Source organism: Vipera ursinii (genome assembly GCF_947247035.1).
Source record: "Vipera ursinii genome assembly, chromosome: 14".
NCBI lineage: Eukaryota > Metazoa > Chordata > Lepidosauria > Squamata > Viperidae > Vipera > Vipera ursinii.
The window spans coordinates 12177935-12196300 of NC_139527.1; the positions used below are offsets into that span (position 1 = coordinate 12177935).

The window sequence follows — 18366 nt, forward strand, 5'->3', positions numbered from 1 at the left end:
GCGCCCTCCGCCCGGGCCCGCTCCCGGCTTCCGTCGGGCCGAGGGTGCAGATGGACGCCCGTCCCGCCAGGAGGTTTCGGAGCGGGGAAGCCGAGGGCCGCCGGCCTGCCCAGAGCCGCCTCTCCCTCCTCCAGCGCGCGGCGGCCTGGGCTGGGCCCTCTCGGGAGGAGAGCGCGGGGGGGCGGCCCTCCCCGGAGACCCCGCGCGCGCCCCCGGCCCTCGGCCGCGCGTCCGGTCTCCTTGGCGACGGGGACGCGGCGGCGGTCGAGCGAGCGAGGCTGGAGCGGCCCCGCTCGGCTTGCCCGCGATGCGCCCCGGGCGCTGGTAGCGCATGCAGGGCTCGGGCTTCCCGCCGCTGGGCCACCTGCCGCACTGGCCGCGCGCGGGGCAGGCGGAGCGGCCCGGCCGGCCCTTCGCGCCCGCCCCGCCCGACGCCGCCCCGCCGCCCGCGCCCCCCCCGAGACGGGCGGCCCCCGAGCTGGAGCGCAGCCTGCAGTTCCTGCAGCAGCAACACGGCGAGACGCTCCGGCTGCTGCACCAGGAGATCGACCGGCTGAAGCGGCGCAACCAGGGTGCGGGCGGGGGGGTGGAGGGGGCGGGGCGGGGCCGCCTCGACCCCCCCCCCCCGCCCTGACTCCGCCCTCTCCGCTCTCTCCGCGCAGATCTGCAGTACCGGCTCATCATGCAGCCGCTGCTCCAGCAGGCAGGTGGGCGAGCGGGCCGGGGGAAGGGCGGGGCCTCTCCGCGGGCAGCGAAGGCGCCTCTGCTCGCCGGGACAAGGCGAAGCGGGCCGGCGGGGCGGTTCCCCGGGAGGGCTCCTTGGGGGTCGGGCGCCGCCGGGAAGTAGCTCGGAGGGGCGACGGGAGGCCCCGGGGGCGCCTGGGCTCAGAGCCGGCCCGCCGGAACGAGCGAGGCGCCTCGGCTGGAGCGTCTCGCGGCGGCGGCGGCGGCGGCGGCGGCTCCCTCGAGGGACTCCCGGGGCAGCTCGCTCGGCCGGACGCCGCGAGAGGAGCCGCCGCGGAACAGCGTCGCTCCGGGTTCTGACTCGGCCCCGCGGCAGCTGGCGAAGGAGCAGCCTCCACCGCTCCGCCTTCCTCGGGACGGGCCGCCCAGGAGCTCCGGTCGGCCGGCTGACCGGTGGAAGGAAGGGTGGGTGCCGCCGGAGGCCGCAGAGGGCTTGGCGGGCAGCGGCCTCTGCCCCGCCTCGGTTGCCGCCCCTGCCCGGGTTTGCGAGCGGGCGCCGCGGCGTCTCCCTCCTGTTGCAGATGCGGAGCCCCCGGAGCAGAAGGCCGGCAAAGGCGAGCGCCTGGCCGAAGAGGAGGCGGCCCCGGAGGGGAGCCCCGAGTGGGAGAGGGATGCCGACGGCCTCGGTCCGGAGCCTCAGGCGGCGGCGACGGCGGCGACGGCAGCAGCAGCAGCAGCCCCGGGCAGGTGGGAGAGCCCAGCCGGCCGCGCAGCTTCTGCCCCGGTGCAAAAGCGGCCGCCTCTCCCCGTGCGCCGATGAACAGAGGAAGGGGAGAGGCTCTGCTGGCCGGTCCGGAGCCGATTAGATTCCCGCGATCCTCCCTGGGGAGGGGGGGAATTGGCCCCGCTGCCCCTCCGGAGTCCCCCAAGCCCTCGAATCGGCTTTGCACTACTAGCTGACCCGGGTGGCCGGGCAGTCGTAAGAGAGCTCTTGTTACGTGTTGATGAACTTCTGAAGTCCGGCTTTGTACGTGTGAACCGAGGCTTCCGTGCAAGCCTTGAGTAGGCTGCTGGTCAAGATGTGTTCGCAAGAGCTGACCGCGCTTTCCCTCGGCTGGCAGAAAAGCCCCCCCCCCGGCTGTTTCCGGCTCTTCGAGTGGAGCTGGGGGGGGAGGATGGCCGACTGGTAATTCCAGGAGGGTGTTTTTGTTTTTGCCTTTTTGGATTATGAAAAAGAGAAATATACACAAAGTTACAACGAAGAAACAGAGAAACACATATTCACATATAAAGGCATTTCAGTGAATGGAAGTCATAGTTCATCATAATCATCCACAGCTGATCCAACACATTCTGCAGGCAGTTGAGTAATTGGAACAATGTACTAGGGTTTATTGAAAAATATTCCCTCTACTGCCATTATCTTAATCAGAAATATTTTAATATATAAACAGGAAAATAGCCCTTATAAATTAGCTTTTTTCCTTGCATTTATTTCTCTATAGAGTCACCTCCATTCACTACACATTTCTGCCACTGATGGTCAGGTCCCTTAAAACCATCACAAAGGAACTCCACCCTTTGTCTTTTCAACCAGCATCTTTCCTTTTGTTTCTCTTCTCAATCAGCCTCTTTCCTTTTGTTCATTCAGTAGACACCCAGGAAGGTTTCCTTCCATTTTGAGAACAGGTGGAAGTCTCATGGTGCCAAGTTTGAGCTGTGTGGTGGGTGGAGGAAGCCAGTGAGATGCAAGTTTGTGTCTTTGGTGGCTCACCAGGTGTGAGGCCTGGCATTGTGTGGCAGCAAAATTAACTTTCCTTTGCAAACTCCTCTTAACCATTATTTCAAAGTTTTGAGCCTTACATATAGAACTCTGAGCTGATAAAGAGGTCGGATTTAGGAAATTCATGTGATAAACACCGTCTACATTCTCAAAAAGTATAATCCTGAATTTTCCTGCCAAATTTCCTGGACTTTGAATTCTTCCCCCCCCCCCCCCTTACATGAAGTTTTGTAATGAAATTCCATGGACTTGCACTTTGTGGGTCCTAACAACGATCCCTTGTTTTGGGGGCTGTTATGATGCTGTGAAGAAATTCCTCACCTTCATTTTTATAATGTCACAATTGCTGGCTTCAAGCTTTCATTTCTGTCATTTATGTGGAAGCAACTCAAATGCACAAACCTCCCAATACTGAAGAACATTAATAATGACCTGTAAATTCCCATGAAATCCCAAGCTTGAGAACAGATTCCCTTTGAATGATTTTCTGAATCAGTTCATGACCCTTTCTCATGTGAAACTGATAAGTTGCTGTCACAAATTATTTCATCCTTTTTCAAACCAACAAATTCTTGGTTCACCATGTTTGCTGTCTTGGCTCAGAGGGGAAGTGGATTCATGTCCTCACCATAAGCAACCTGCATTCAGTGATGAATTTTAGTTGGGGGCGCTCTGACATCCAATCCTGCACGTTGCTTAAACTCTCACTGTAGGCTTCCATTCCACAGACAGGAGCAACCACACCTTTTCTCCCAACAACTGCAAGGGAAGAACTGCCTGGAGATGAATCTCTTCCTATATTGAATAAATGCATGGAATATTATGCAGAAATGGAGTAACTACAGGATAAGAAGGACTGACTTCCACTAATTTCCAACAATTTGACAAACTGCTCGAGCCTGGAGCTAAGCAACTCCAAGATACCTTTTGTCCAAGTAGACTACTCTCTACTAAAGTTTTTGCTACCATCAGTGTTTTATTAACACTTTTCCACTGTCCAGGCAAAATAGGAATCCCTCATTTTTCATTCCAGCCATTAAAAGCTCTATCTCTCCCACAGATTCTTCTGAAGGGTAATTGTAGGTTGTTAAAGGATTTAATTGCCACTTGGAGTAGATTAGGCTTTTGGTAAGGCTGAAAATTATGCATATTCCAATTAAGGTGCCTGGAGATGTTGCAATGGCCAATAGCGGGCAAACATTTGTCCTTTGCAGCAGAAAATAAGAAAAGCACAATCGTTCTCAAAATCAATCCATAACTTAATCCCACCTTCTATCCAGATTTTCCATGTATTCATTTTTAAAATTATTTCTGAAACGTAGCTTAGTTCGCCTGTAGCATCAACTTAGGTTGGGAAAAGAAGATCAAAAGTGCTTTTCTGGAAGTTATTAAATCATTGCAATGCTAACAGAACCTTTGAAACCCATTATATTTACATTCCAAGAGTCTATTTAACATGCCACATATGAATGTTCTGGAGGAGGCCCAGAAGAAATATTTCAACTAAGCAGATTGTCCCAAATTTAGTCCTAGCCAACAGACGCGGCTAACAAATATACAGTAAGATTTGATATACAGTAAGATTTGAAAAAATCTAATTGACAAGATTTTGAAACATCTAATAGGTGCATCTTAGTTCCTCACTGGAATTTATGAAACATATTAAATATCTGAATTTAAATTTGAAAGTATATTATGTATGTGTGTATGTATACACACACTCTCACACACACACACACACAAACGACTTGCATGTCAGGTATATAGTATTCTAGGGAATACATTCTATTAAACTTGCCCCAAGGTTTAAAGACTGACATCTCTGATCCTAGAAATCTCTTTATGTACTGTATTCATATTTTAAATTATTAAATGATTTTGTGTATTGGGGGATGGAGTCACATTCTACCTAGATCATTCTTATTGGTTCTCATCTAAATTTGATAAGATTTAATTTTTAATTTAAGCCCGCTTTTCTGGTGATACAAAAAAACTGAGAAATAATTGTATTTATTTAAGCTCCTGGTTTTTTTTAATGTCGGAGTGTTGTTAACCTTTAGTTTTTACAGTTTAACACAACTGTGTTGTTCTGTTGTCCACATTTGTAATGACTTGAGCTTTTTGTGATAGTGACCAGCATTCCTTTTAGAGGGTCTACTTTTCAGAGTCCTGACTTTGAGAGCCTTGTGGAGGCTGTGCTGGACTCTTTCCAGCACTAATCCTGCCCTGCCTGGCATTGCAGAGACATTGTGGACGTCTGCGAGCGGAGGATGTCACCGCTGTCTCTGCCTCGTCCCTCAGCAAGCCAGAGCAGGGCTGGAGACGTGAGAATCCCAGCTGCCTCGTCCAACCCCTTCTTGGTGAATGTGCTGCCTTCCTACATGCGGAAGCCCCCCAGCCTGGAGGAATGTGAGGTGGTGATTCGCCAGCTGTGGAACATTAACCACATGCAGATGCAAGAGGTGAGGCCTTTGCTCACTGGGGGTGCCCAAGATGCCCTGGGCCGGACTCATGAAGGGCTCTGCAAGAGCCATTTTCTGCTCTCTTCCCGCAGCTGATGTACTTGAGATCATGCCTGGATGATATACACAAGACCAAAAGAATTCCTGAAGATTACATGTTAGCTGGTCAACTTGGGTAAGCTGGTTACAGAGCTGAAGGTTGAAAGGTCCAGCACACTTTTTTCTGGAGCCGAGAGTCTGAAATGAGCATTGTGCAATTATTCCCCCCCCAACTAAGAGGGCTAATTGGTAAATGTCAATTGCCTTCTCAAATTTTAGAAAATACGTGTTTTCCTCACAGTCTCGGGTTTTAAGAAGACCTCTGTGGTCTTGACTCTCCAGGGGGGTTTCCAGGGTCCTGAATGTGGCACTGAAGAAAATGGGATCACTTCTCAAGCAAGAAAAGTTAAGATGCCACATCTACTGGCCTCGTAACTGATTCCGCTCTGCTTCACCGAGTCCCACAGAATCGACCTGATTTGCTTATGTTCTGGCCAATTCAACCCTCTCTGGTCCTACTTCAGGGCTCTCGTTCTTGGACTGGGAGGGAGAAGCTGGCCTATGCCGCCCTCCCCCCCCCCAGTCAGGGAAATCCATGGCCAAGGAGAGGCTGGAACTGGATCCACCCTCCTAGCCCACCCTCTTCACCACTACCTTTCCCACCTGGCTCTTGTGTTGGAGCAGAGCAGCCGAGACACACCTTGTGAGCTCCAGTTAAAGGATCCCACTGGATCATGCTGGCGCTCTCTTGGTAATTTCCATTGGAAAAATACAGCCACGGAATACTCTTCCTGGGATTGGTTTAGGGATAGTGGGGTGGAAAGGCAAAGATTGGGTTCTGCCCACTCTGATGCCAGGTTCAGGGCAGGACACACACACAATCCATGGGCTTCTTTGTAAAGGACACTCCATGATTGTTAGCTTGTTGTCTTGTTAGTGATTATGAAGTTGTGGTTGAGGGAAGAGCGTGCCCCCTCCCCAGCCCACCTGAGCCTCTGCAGCCCCTTGGTCTCTGGCATTCTCTTTGCTGGCTCTTTGACCAAGAGCCAAGGCTGACCGCAGGCTCCCTTCAGCTGGCTGGCTGGCACTCTCTGTCAAGGGGCCAGGCAAGGTTTCTGGGACAAACCCTTTGGGGAACTTATCCGAGCCCTTTCATTTAGGAGCCAGGAGAACACCAAGTTACCCAGAGTGAGGAACGCCCCAAAGAAATGGTAAGCAGGCTTTCTGGCTTTACACAGGCCCCTTTTAATAGTCCCCTTAATTAGTATTATGAAATTAACATTCTGCACTGTGCACCTTGAAATATCTCAGTTCAGCAACAGAAATGCTTCCAGGTTCTGGTTTTACTTGTAGAAAAATACCAAATGCAGACAATTAAGATCATAGAAAAACATCCAAATATGTTTTACCTACATCTGGGCAAGACAAAACATGGTGCTTTGCCTTCTACCTCTTGAAAATAATAATTTGGAACTTTTAAAGAACTTCAGACCTTAAAATTTGAAATAAAGCTGGGTTGCTTGTTTGGAAGTGTACCCGTATGCAGTTGTGCGCTTGGTCTGCACGGCTGAAAGCAGCATTTGACCAGCATGTTCCAAAACATGTTAATACTGACATCAACCCATTATTCTTGATGTAACCCCAATAAAAATGTATTTTGAGCATTTTCCCTTTGTTGGCTGCAACCAGAGAATAGCTGCTTTTGCTTGAAAACTGAGTCCCTTACAAGCCCTTAAGGAAAGGCGTCCCCAAGTCTCCCCTCGGCACGCTTTGTTTTCCAGCCGGATCCTGACCCCGCTGCCTGCTGCTGAAAGAGCCGTGCTGCCCGCCCTGAAGCAGACGCTGGGGAACGCCTTTGCCGAGAGGCAGAAGCGAGCACAAGCCGTTCAGAGGAACAGGCTGCACAGGACCGCCTTGTAGCCAGAAAACTCCGCAGCCGCCTGCCCCTGGCACCGCCGTTCAGAGCCCCTCAGGCTGTTTCTGAGGCCTTTTCCCCTCACCTGATTTTTGTTAGACTTTGTATGTATGCCGGCTTTCGTGCTCACTACACTGCAGAAAGCCACTGTTATAGTGCTTAACTGCTAAGACGGGTTTGCCTTCAAAAGCAGCGGTTTACTCTGCCTTTAATGCCACAGTTGGAGCTTGGAGGCCAAATACAGGCAAGCCTGCTTTAGATCAAAGGGATTTGTGAAAATACAAGCATGGGTTGGCAAAAAAGCCTGGATGTTAAGTACTGTAACAATAGATTTATTACAATAAAACAAATGCAATGATTCGTGTCTGAACGGTTGCACCTGTTGTACTACAATTAATTAGCATCCTGCAAAGTAATTACTTGAAAATCTTCAAAATGGCAGAGTGCGCAGAGATTGACAGAAGAGGCAGCATCCAGGATGCCTTCGTAACAATGCCAACATTCAGAAAGGCTGCCAAGGCGGAGAATGGGGGGTCCAAACAGTCCAATCCCTGGTAGACACCCACCAGCCCCCACGATGCCTTGTGAGAAGCACAGCGCAGAGGTGGTCTTGCCGATTGAGGGCAGGGCTGGCACTGGACCGGCTGCCTGTCTTTCCATGGGGGGGGGGCTCCCGGGACCCAGTTCGCTTTCCGCAAACTCTTCTCTGCAAAGGCATTTTTAACCCTCCCCTGAAAACTAGACATTCCTGTAGGCCTCAAGAGCCTGGCCAGGCGCCAAGGCAGAAGCAGCGCAAGCAGAAAGGCCAGCTCTGAGCCCACAGAGGCTCTCGATTCCGGTGCCCGACCAGCCGGTCAAGCAGCAGACAAGCAGGCCTGCCGGATGCTCTGGGCCCAGGTGTGGAGGAGGGCGGTGACCGAGTGCTTGTCCGGCAGCTGCAACAATTTAGACATCATGTAGCGATACACCGACTGCAGGAAAGGGTTTGCTTCTGCGAAGGGAGACAACATTACAAGAAGAGGCACAATGACAGGCTGTGTGTGTCACAATACCCTGAATAATCAGGAGGAGAGAAAGGCTGTTCTTCCTCTTATCGCTTCCTTCTTTAAAAATGAAGCATTAATCTCTGGAAGCAATTTCTTTGCCCAACCTGCTCTCTGCCTACCCCCTCCAATCATACAGATCCTGAAAGGTCTTTGGCTCAGCGGTGTGATTCCAGGATTTCCCCCCACCGGCTTAGGGGAGGACAGGAGGGAGCGGCTGGGCACAGAAGGGCCGGCCCCCAGCGACCTACCGTATTGCTGAGGGTTGTCAATCCAGAGGGGGCTCTGGTCCGGGTAGTCGGCCGGGACGCTGAGCTGCAGCGGAGGAACGTTCGGAAGGTTCTTGTCATCTGGAACCAGATGTGCCATTTGTTTTTTGGGGGGAATCTTGCAAAAACCACCTGAAAGCTTTTTTGCACATCAATCAAAAGTGCCAACCCTTCTTTCCTACTCCAAAGGTCCCCAAGTCCCCTTTGGCCTCAGCTGCCGCCCCTGCCAGGCACCGACTGGCACTTGGGGGGGGGTCAGACCCTGCAGTGGGTCCACCCTGGAGGCCGCCGTCTTCGCCACTCACCTATCTTGCATATGAGATGGACTGTGCCATTGTTGCTGCAGTGGGCGGGGTCAAGGTTGACTAGGAACTTGGGGTTTAATCTCGCCACCTCCCCTTGCAGCACATTTGGGATGGTCTGCCTTTCATCCTCTTCGTATTTCCGCTTCCGAGGGGACGGCGCCGGAGCCCTGGGCAACGAGAGGCCATCCAGGCAGCCAAGCGTTTATGGCTGCCTCAGGATATCCGGGTAGTCCTCAACTTACAACAGTTCATTTAGTGACCTTTCTAGGTTGCAACAGCACTGAGAAAAGTGACTCGGGACCTTTCTTCACACTTATGACCAAAGCAGCCTCCCCAGGTTCATGTGATCTAAATTCGGACGCTTGGCAACATTTATGATGGTTGCAGGATCCTGGGGTTGTGTGATCCCCTTTTGCGACCTCCTGACAAAGTCGATGGGAAAGCCAGATTCACTTAACAACCATGCTAATTTAACAACTGCAATGATTCACTCAACAACTATGACTAGAAAGGTCATAAAATGAGGCAAAACTCACAACTGTCTCACTTAGCAACAGAAATGTTTGATTCAATTGTGGATGTAAGTTGAGGACCATCTGTAAACACAATTAAGCAAACTTGATTTTTTATTTTTCTTATTTTTAATTAAGACAAGGGAAGGCGTAACAGGACATGTTTTAGATCCCATTTATGCAAAACTATGGCAAATCCCCAAACACTTCGGCCCCGCTGCGCTTCCCAAAACCTCCCCCATTTGAGACCTGCTTGCTCCGTCCTTCAAGAGTCCAACAGCAACACCTACGTGATTGGGGGCCCATGGATAGCGGTCACGGCCGGCATGAAGGTTCGATACAGGGAATGATTGAAGACTGGCGAGCGGATATTGGCAAGGACAGCATCCAGCAACGGTTGGCACAAGTACTGCTGCTTTGTGGGAGGCACTGCAGGGGGGGGAGGGGTGGGCTGGCATACAACAGAGACACCAATTACCTGCGCATGAACCAAGCACCTTTGTGGCTACCTCTATCTGCTCAGGTCCTAAACTTGGCAAAAAGTCACAAAGAAGATGGCACTTGAAATGCCAAGTCTGTTTCTTGACCATCTTTCTAGTGATTTAAGTTCAGACACACTCTGGAGACCCGTTTTTCCCACCCTCGTCAACACAAAAGAGAGTAACTAGGATCAGAACGGGAGTCTTTCCAATCTGGTGCTTTTCCACTGGTTGCCCCAGCTGCCGGCCCTTCTCGGCTCGGCTCTGGGCTGACCCATCACTGCCAGCCTGGCTCCCCTCACCTTCTGTCTCCTGCACAATCTGCTCCCTGCTCAGCATCGAGAACTCAAGATTCAGACCCTGCTTAGCCAGCATTTTTTCACCTGCAACTTCAGGTCCCCACTGAAGTGCAGAATCCAAGGCTCTGAGGAACGTGCAGGCTGGCATATTACGGGATATTAGAAAGGTGAGAAAAATCCTCCTCCCTTCACTTACCACGGCCATGTCGTTCTTGAGCTTCTCCAGAGCAATTTCACATTTCTGCAAAGTTTTCAGAGGACAGCTAAGAAGGGAAGAAGGGACTCTCAGACTTCCCTCTTGGGGAAAATGGGACCGCACAGACATTCCTCGGATCAGCTTGGCCAAAGCCACTACCAGGATGCTTGGCTGGCCATCTCCAAGGAAGTCAATGCGGTCCCTGCTTCTCAGCATGCAGGGGGGCCCGGGAAGAACAAAGGCTACAATGGGGCTGCTAGTTGCTGAGAACACCTGTGTGATGCTGTGCCCGACCGTAGAGTGGAGGCTGGTGGTGGTGATGAGGAGCAGGTGAGAGGCCCAGCAGAAGAATAGAGGTCCCCCCCCCTTCATTGCAAGAGGAAAGCAGCAGAGACTCACAGAGGGAAACATGCAACCGCCAAGCATTTACCGCTTCTTAGGATCTGTCAGAATGTCCAGCAGACTCTTCATCTTGCTTAGGTCCTTCTTCCTGTCTGAATGGAAAAAGGCAGGGAAGCCCAGGCCGGTCAGAAGAAAGCAAGGGGGACCATTTAGTGCTTTTCCTTCACTGAGGAACTCAGAAAGAAAATGTAAAATTACCCCAAACACAACAGTCAGAAAAAACAGCAGTCAAAACACAATCCCACCCTTGAAGGCCTGGCTTTAAAGAGAAAAGCCACCAGCTAAGCCACCTCAAAAGATCAGTTCTTCAAGGGGACCGAGGAGACCTCCTTTGCTGCCGGCCAAGATGGTGAAGAAGCCAAATTTAATATCCAGGTTTGTGAGGGCACAACTGCAAGAATGCCATCATAATAAAATTGCAAAAGATTCTGACAAAGAGGTGGCTGAACACCAGTCAACAGAATCTTACATAAACCAGTTTCCAGATCAGACAAAGCAACCAAGAGTGCTGCCTTCTTTATGACTCTTTCAGTAGCAGCTGGCACAAAAGTCCTCCCTGTCACGCCGGGGCCAAGATGGCTGCAAGAGGCTGGTGGCTCCTTCGTGGGACCTTGCGCACATTCACAGTCCCAGAATGCACCCCTGCAGCTCACCAAGTAACTATTGCCCAACTTCTTCATCTTAACTTCCCAAGCTGAACAATATCTGACAATGAAACAGGACATGCCTGGTTCTACAAGATCCTAAGTAAGAACCTGGGATCTCAGATCACTGACAGATGCTCTCAAGGCCCGTGTGCACCCAGGGACCCTTCAGTGGCTGTGGAGGAGTAGCCACACATCCTGCCCAGAGACTCCTATGACAACTGACTGACTCCAACCCACACATGTGTGGGGTGGGGTGGAGTTCCGCTGTTCTTCTCCCATCCTTCTGGACTTCTAGTGGAGAAATGTCAGACTGAGCAGCTCCCTTGAAAAGGGAGAGGTCTCTTCCCCCCCCAGCCCCCCCCCACCGCCCCCAAAGCTGACCCGGGGCTCAAGGTAGGACTCTCGCAGTCTGAAGAATTCTCTGGAATCAAATGAGAATCCAGGGAACTACCCCTGGGGAGTTGATCTGCAATCAGCTGGCAAACTGAGTGATGCTCCCAACGTACGTGGAGCTAGGGTGGCGTGGCCAAATGAGACAGGACCCGAGAGCCGATCTCCCCTTTTCTAAAGCACTTTCTACAGTTTTATTCCCTTTAAGCAGAAGAAAGACTTTCTTCAGATACAGGTAAGCATTTCTGCTGGGAGTTTTCCAGTGTTTTTGTGGCTATGATATAAAAACTGGACATGGATTACTGCCTTTATGAGGGAACTTGTTTTTAATGGATGGAGCTTATCTACGGCAGGTTAATCCCAGGCTCCAATACCACAACCACAGATTTGCCACAGGTGGCACTGGAGCCTGGAATAACCAATAGTGACCTTGCAGGAACACTGGGGTCCCGTTCCCCCCTCCCCTCTACCATCTCCCCTGCGCTGAGTGGTCTGGATCAATAACACAAAGGTAAGTAGGGAAGTTTCCGATCGCTTCTTCCTTTTTCTCTGCTTCCAGTGGCATTGCTAGCTGAAATGTATGTTTTGAACCTTGAAGGGGGGGCCCTTGACTAACGTGTGTTGATGGTCATGGATTTACACGCAAAGAGTGTGCTATTCACTACGGCTGCGAAATTAAATCACAGCATCAAGGATTGGATGAAAATGAATTTTTTAGATCCAGGTATGATGAAGTTACATTTAAAGTGACAAAAGTTTATAAAGCCTAAATTTGAGACTTTGGCAAAGCAAAATGACAAAGTGAGTAAAATTATTGATGATACTAAGGAAGAATGACAGGGTGAACTTTTTAGAAAATAGTGGAAACCACTTTTGCACTTTTTGCTTGAAACTGGAATGAATGAAACTTTAATTTGGGGATTAGATTATTAAAACTGTTTTTGATTACAGAAATACTGTGTAGCATTGAACTTTCTAGCAAAGGTTAATGTTTTTTTATATTTGTAACTGTACTGAAGGAACTCAGAAGTTATTCTATTTTCTTTATTCCTTGCACTCTCCATTTCTTTCAATTTTTTTCTTTTGTACAAATTCAATAAAGTGTATGTGGAGAGAGAGAGGGAAGAGGGAGAGGGAGAGAGGGTGTGTGTGTGTGTGTGTGAAAGGACAAACACCCCCTCTCCCCCAAAGGACCCAGACCTTCATTTTTGTCGATCTTGTTGATCATTCGGCGCAGAGGCTCAATGTATTTGGACAGCTGCTTGAGCTTCTCCAGGTACTGCTGCTCCTCAGACTGGCTGGAGCTGGCTGGGCTCATGACAGAGCCGGGGTTGCCTTGGGGGAAGAAAAAGCAGCATGTTCAGCGGTTGGCTTAACAGGAAGGGGCTGACCTCGTCCTGAAACAGGGCTCGTTTGCAACATTCATTCCATCGAGTGCAGGCAAAAGAGCTCCCCACCACACAAAACCAGATGGTACAAGGAGAGGCACCAGGCAGAAAATTAAACTGAGTTTCCTTTACTTTCAGTCAAAATAAGATTAGTCTCCTGTTACTAGGTTTACTTTCCTCCCCTTATCATGTTAAAATACAGTTTAGCTGTAACTTCAGGCAGTTTATAGGAGCTGGAAACCAACCGGAGAGAGAAGCAACCTAGAACTAAGGAGAAATTTCCTATCAATGAGAACAATTAACCAGTGGAATTAATCTCTGGAATGACAGAGGGTCTCCTGCTTGAGCAGGAGTTGGGACGAGATAGAAGACCTCTTCCAACTCTGTCATTCTGTTAATCGGCTCCCGAAGGAAGGCACTGGGCCTCCTTCCCTGACCTGGCCATGCTGCCAAGATAGCTCCTTCTGAAGGGATCCACCACGGACACCACCCTTGTTTTAGAAGCGTGAGGGATGCCAGTTACCGGGCGTGTTGAGTGGCCCTGGAGATGGGACGCTGAAATTCTGCGGGGTCCGGGCAGCTGCTGGGCTCTGCGAAGGTTGTGGAGATGGACTGGGAAGGAAGCTGCTGGGAGACGGGGCTGGGCCAGAACTGGAAGAGGAGGAAGAGGTTTCAGGCCCGCAGCAGAGATGGGCCAGCGGCTTCCACTTTCCTCAAGAGGAGCTGCCCATCGAGAGACTGGCCCGCACCTGACGTTGGAGTTGGGCTGGGAGTTGGGCTGCCCAGACTGAGGAGAAGGCTGTGGCTGAGGTGGGGGAGGCATTGGCTGGGGTGTCTGGGCTTGCTGGACAGGCGACGGAGAAGACATCAGGGTGATGCTGCTCTGGCTGACCTGGAAGAGAAAGACGGTCTTTGGAAAGAGAGGCCTCAGCAGAGCAGGCAGCCTTCGGGCCCCACGCTCAGGCCAGCAGGGAAGGGGCCCAAGGAGCCCTTGGGAATCTTTGGAAATCTGTGCCAGAGGTCCACAGGCAGGCACCATCTCAGCTGTACCCCAACATTCCTAGGGGACCCCGAGCCATTTCCTCAGCTGCACAAAGCAAGTCCATAACACAAAGACTGAAAATCCTCGCGGAGAAGTTGGCCGATTTGTGTCTCCTATGACTCCACCGCACTTCCTGGGTCTGAGCGGCTCTGAGTAATTAATTCAAGAGGGAATAGGATAAACTGGCATCAGAAAATGGGGGCCTTTGGTTAGCTGATTAATATATGGCTGCCCAGTTCACAAACTGCAACTCCTCGGGTGCAGAATTAGCTCACCTTAGCCTAAGGTCCCCAAATCCTATCCACTTCCCTCATAATCCACAATTGAAAAAGATGCCACGCCAGCAACACTGAGGCTCACTGACAACTAAGGGAGCCTTAAAGACGCTCGGGGACAAGGTCAGCCAGCCAGAGAAAGCCCAGCAGGTCTCTGCCAGTGCCCACCAACCCCTATTTCTACCAGAGCACAATGGCTGGGTTCTGCCAGGGCTCAGCTTTCCATAAACCTTAACTAGGGACCTGGAGTTACAAACATGCCAATGTTAACTCTTTCCTCTCAGGATTGACCCACTACTTGGCAGCAGATGTTTCCCTTGGTTGTTTTGAGCGTCAAGTATGTTAAAATTAGAAGCTTCTTTATTTAAGCTCTCAGCTGCCTTTGCAGAAAGCAAATTTCATGACCCAAAGCCTGATCAGATCTGTCCTCCATCCTCACCACACAACGCCTTTAGTCAGGAGCTGCTGTGTGAAGGAAAACTCTCAAAGACGAGACAATGGAATTTAGAGGGTTGCAGCCTTTTCTCAGCCCCAAAGAACAGAATGGAGTTTCCAGAAATCGCACTTGGCAGAGATGCTACAGCACTGAAGAGGAAGGAGGGCTGGGCCGGGCCGGCAGGAAATTCTGCAAGCAGAGCTGATGGGAGGCCCTAGGGCACGCCAAGAGAGCCAGAAGAACGGAAGTGCAACAGGGGTGCTGCTATAAACCCAAGTCCCCTCTTGCCACAAAGAGCCCTGAGCTGACTCAGGGCCGCACGGAGATGTGGACTAAATCCATCTGTTTCGGGTTGATGCGCTGCCAGCTAAGTCAAGTGCCAGCTTTGCTGCAGACCAAAAATGGCTTTCAAGACCCGTCTCTATCTTGCCAGCAAAAGATGACTAAACCTGAACGTGGTCTCACCTTTTCCTAGACTTGTTCTGTGTTGGAGCCACTTTCACCACCAGTCCAGAGCAATGAAGCCAGAGATTCATTGCTTAATCTCCAGGTTCAGTTCCGACTGGTGGAATGGGAATAGCCAGAGGAAGAGAGAAGGGCAGCTGCTGCAAGGGGGTGCGGGGGGGGGGGTACCGGGCAGACCTAGCCAAACAGGGTAACTGGTCACAACCCGATGGCTGCCCGAATGAGGACAGATCAGCTGGTGGGAACTCCTCCAAGGAGGCCACGGGCACCAATGAAAGGCAGGAAAAGCAGAAGGGAAAGGAGGGTGTGGCTATTCTGACCCAAAGCAGCCTGGGGCACGGGGGAGAAACCTACCCAGAAACAGCCCAATTAACAGGACCCCTCCCAGCTCTTTAATGACTTAATTCACAGGACATGGCCAACCAAGAGTAAAGATAGATAAGAGGAAGCCAAGCTGAAGCAAAGCCAGCAACCTGGAGGCTGTTATTGGGCGATCATCCTTGGAGCTCTTTCTTGCCCCCACCCCGACACCCCCAGAGATCAAGGCAGTGGAAAAACTGAACCTCTTAGATGCAAGTTCAGTGAAGATTTGGACAGTTCAGCAGAAAGTCTGCAAAAATGATAAAAAACTGAGAAAATTACTCTTTTAGCTCCAGGAACTGGAAATAAGTCTGATGTGTAAAGTTCTCTTCCGTTTACCTTCCACCTTATTAAGACTTGCACAGTGGAGCCCAGGGCTGCCACTGATCTCTGTGGACGGGCGCAATTCCATGGTTTAAGAGAAGAGGCAGGAGGGAATCTGGAGCAGAGGAACCATCTGAATGGCGGTTGGGGTGGAATTCAGTCACACCCCTCGATGGAAATCTCCCCCAGGACTCAACCCCACACTGTCCAGGCCTGTCACTGAGGATGTGTCAGGTACATCTCACACCAGAGCAGGTGTGGTGTCTCCTTCCAGTTTGAGAGACCTCACCTGCATCCCTGTCTCGGCCCCCGGGGACCATCTGCCATCGGTCCGACGTGGCCCCCGAGCAGCAGCTGCTCCAAGTGCAGGTCAAAGGTGGGAGACGACCAAGACCAGACAATGAGCCCTCGCACAAGCCCCCAGCCACAACCCACTCCGTTCCACGAAGTACCTGAGGCATTTGTGGTCCACCCAAAGGCATGGTGCTTGGAGGCGTGGCAGAGACAGCGGTGGTGGGCGGGAACCGTGGTCTTATTGGCATCCCACCTCGGGCCATACTTGCGGTGATCATCTTGGGAGGACAGAGGGACAGACAAAAGTAATCGCAACACGAGAAATGCAGCACATTGGCAGGATAAGAAGCACATGCAGCATCTGGGCAGCTGGAAGCCAAGCGCACTCATCCAAGGAAGGCGCCTGGCAGCAGCCGGCTTACCAAAGTAGCTAAGGTTAATGCGGTGGGAGGGGGCGGCTGCGGTCCAGTTGCAGGAGAGAGACACACCATTGCCCAGGTGTGATGGGCGTGTGTGTCACATCTAGTGGGAGCCTGGAGGCCACTAGCCCTGGGCTTGCCTCCTTCCAGAAAGGTGGCCCAGGCTTGGACCGGGACACAAGCCGGGGTCCAGACACAGATGGACAGGCCACCCACAGCTCAGTCACTATCTATGGCTGGATCAGTGCCTGACAAGCACTCAACTAAGCAAGCAAAAAGGCATTAATGTGTTGGCACCAATTTGACAGCCTCTTTGGGGAATCGCCACTAAGTCGGAGACTGCAGCAGCCTAGCACACATTTCAGGAGATCAGTGCCGGCAACCACCACTGCAAAACAGAAGCATGCGAGCGTCACAACCAAAGGGGAAAAAGGCCACAGCTTAGGAGCATCAAATGGAGCGTCATGGTTAGTTCATGGGGAACAAGGAAGCTCCGTTCCCAGCATGGGTTGGGAAGAGTCATTCAGAAGCCACAATGGGGATGAGACACAGATCACATGCACACGCGTAACATCCACCACATGCAGAGGAAGGCCAGAAGGACGAGAAGGGCAGTGCTGTGCAACTCCAGCTTCCAAGCAAAGGCAGAGGGATGATGGGAGGCAGCGCCAGCAAGACAAGGGGGGCAGCGGCAGATGGACTCCCTCCAGGCATTCCTCCACATTCTGAGCCACACAGGAGGCCTAGCATGGATGCAATGCTGCGAGAACACTGTGGCTCAACCAAGCGGGCTGCCTTGGCCTTGCCTTCTGCCACACCGCCAAAGGAAACCCAGCGGGAGCCAGAAGGCAGCCCTGACCCGGAGCAGGAGCACCACCACCACCGTCAGCACCAACAGGGACCCCCGCGGGCAGCAGCCTCCGTCCGAGGGGAGGCTCCAGCAAGGCAGCCACCCCGCAGCTTCAAAAAAGGCAATTCGTCAAATCTGCCCTCGTTTGTGAGCGGCGCCTGACCCGGGAGAGAAGCTGCTGAACCGCTCAGGGCAGGAACAGGCAGCCCAAAGGAGAGGCAGGCTCAGAGGGCCCTTGCGCTCCAGCCAGGCCCGGGGAAGGTAAGGCCTGCTTTTCTCTCTTACAGAGGCCAACAGGAACGATGGGCGAAGATGCTGCCTCTGAACAAAGAAGCTGAGAGAGTGAAGCCGGGACAGCGGCCCAGGAGCAACTGCCTAATTCTGCCCACTCCCAAATGGAGTTATGAACGGCCAACCTGACTGGAAGACTGGGCAAGACAATGCACAAAGAGTCGTGTGCTTGTCCTAAAAAGCCTTCCGGAAGGGAAGAGCCACTCCAGGTGTTCTCCGACGTGGACAGAAGCGCCTGTTACCGGCTTCAGTCCATCAGAATGTGCTCAAGTGAACTACAGGGCCAGTAGCCCATCAAGGCAGAGCCTCAAGCAACTCTTCTCTGCCCCCCCCCCCCCGAGATTCCACTGCACGGCCAGAATCACCCCTGGGGAGCCGAAGAGCTGGAATTATCAAAAGTGAGACAGGAGCGCATCCCCTTTTACCACTTTCAAAGAGGCACCAAACTGGCTGTCCCAGAGGGGTCTTCTCATCCAGGTGGAGGCCATTTTGGAGCCAGCTGGGCGCCCTGGAATTTTCAGCAGATTCGGGGCTCCCTCCCCAAACTGAGTCTCTAGTGTAGCTACCCAGATAACTTTCTACCCCTCCAGCTCCTGCCCTTTTCTCCCCGAGATGTGTCTAAAGGCGCGGGGGGGGGGGGGAGAGACTGTAGCTTTCCTTTCCTTCCCTAAGCATGCCAAAGAGGCTTTCTTAAACAAGGCGATGCACACTAGAGGGGCTATACTCGCTCTGCGGTGTGCCAGCCTGCCTCCTGCTCATTTTAGGAATGCAGGTAAAAGAAAGGAACAGAGGCGGTG

General features: G+C 52.0%; 2 protein-coding genes across 5 annotated transcripts in view; one reads left to right on the top strand and one right to left on the bottom strand.

Moving 5' to 3' along the window:
- Positions 1-331: 331 nt before the first annotated feature.
- CCDC74B (coiled-coil domain containing 74B) lies at positions 332-7241 on the top strand (the record flags this gene model as incomplete). Its single annotated transcript, XM_083373420.1, has 7 exons — positions 332-572; positions 663-703; positions 848-1431; positions 4710-4929; positions 5022-5104; positions 6129-6179; positions 6750-7241. The coding sequence occupies 7 exons, from the start codon at positions 332-334 to the stop codon at positions 6886-6888; spliced, it is 1359 nt and encodes a 452-aa protein (XP_083229546.1). The 3' UTR covers positions 6889-7241.
- MED15 (mediator complex subunit 15) overlaps positions 7195-18366 on the bottom strand; it is a 39815-nt gene continuing 28643 nt past the window's right edge. For 3 of the 4 annotated variants that reach the window (XM_083373373.1, XM_083373372.1, XM_083373374.1), the window contains 10 exons: positions 16168-16287; positions 13563-13705; positions 13337-13464; positions 12626-12760; positions 10417-10480; positions 9987-10053; positions 9303-9463; positions 8501-8667; positions 8178-8276; positions 7195-7874 (listed from right to left, as the gene is read on the bottom strand). In XM_083373373.1, the coding sequence (XP_083229499.1) occupies positions 7738-7874; positions 8178-8276; positions 8501-8667; positions 9303-9463; positions 9987-10053; positions 10417-10480; positions 12626-12760; positions 13337-13464; positions 13563-13705; positions 16168-16287 (1221 nt within the window). In that variant the 3' untranslated portion in view covers positions 7195-7737. The remainder of the gene's footprint in view (positions 7875-8177; positions 8277-8500; positions 8668-9302; positions 9464-9986; positions 10054-10416; positions 10481-12625; positions 12761-13336; positions 13465-13562; positions 13706-16167; positions 16288-18366) is intronic. The other variant, XM_083373375.1, reaches the window with a different exon arrangement.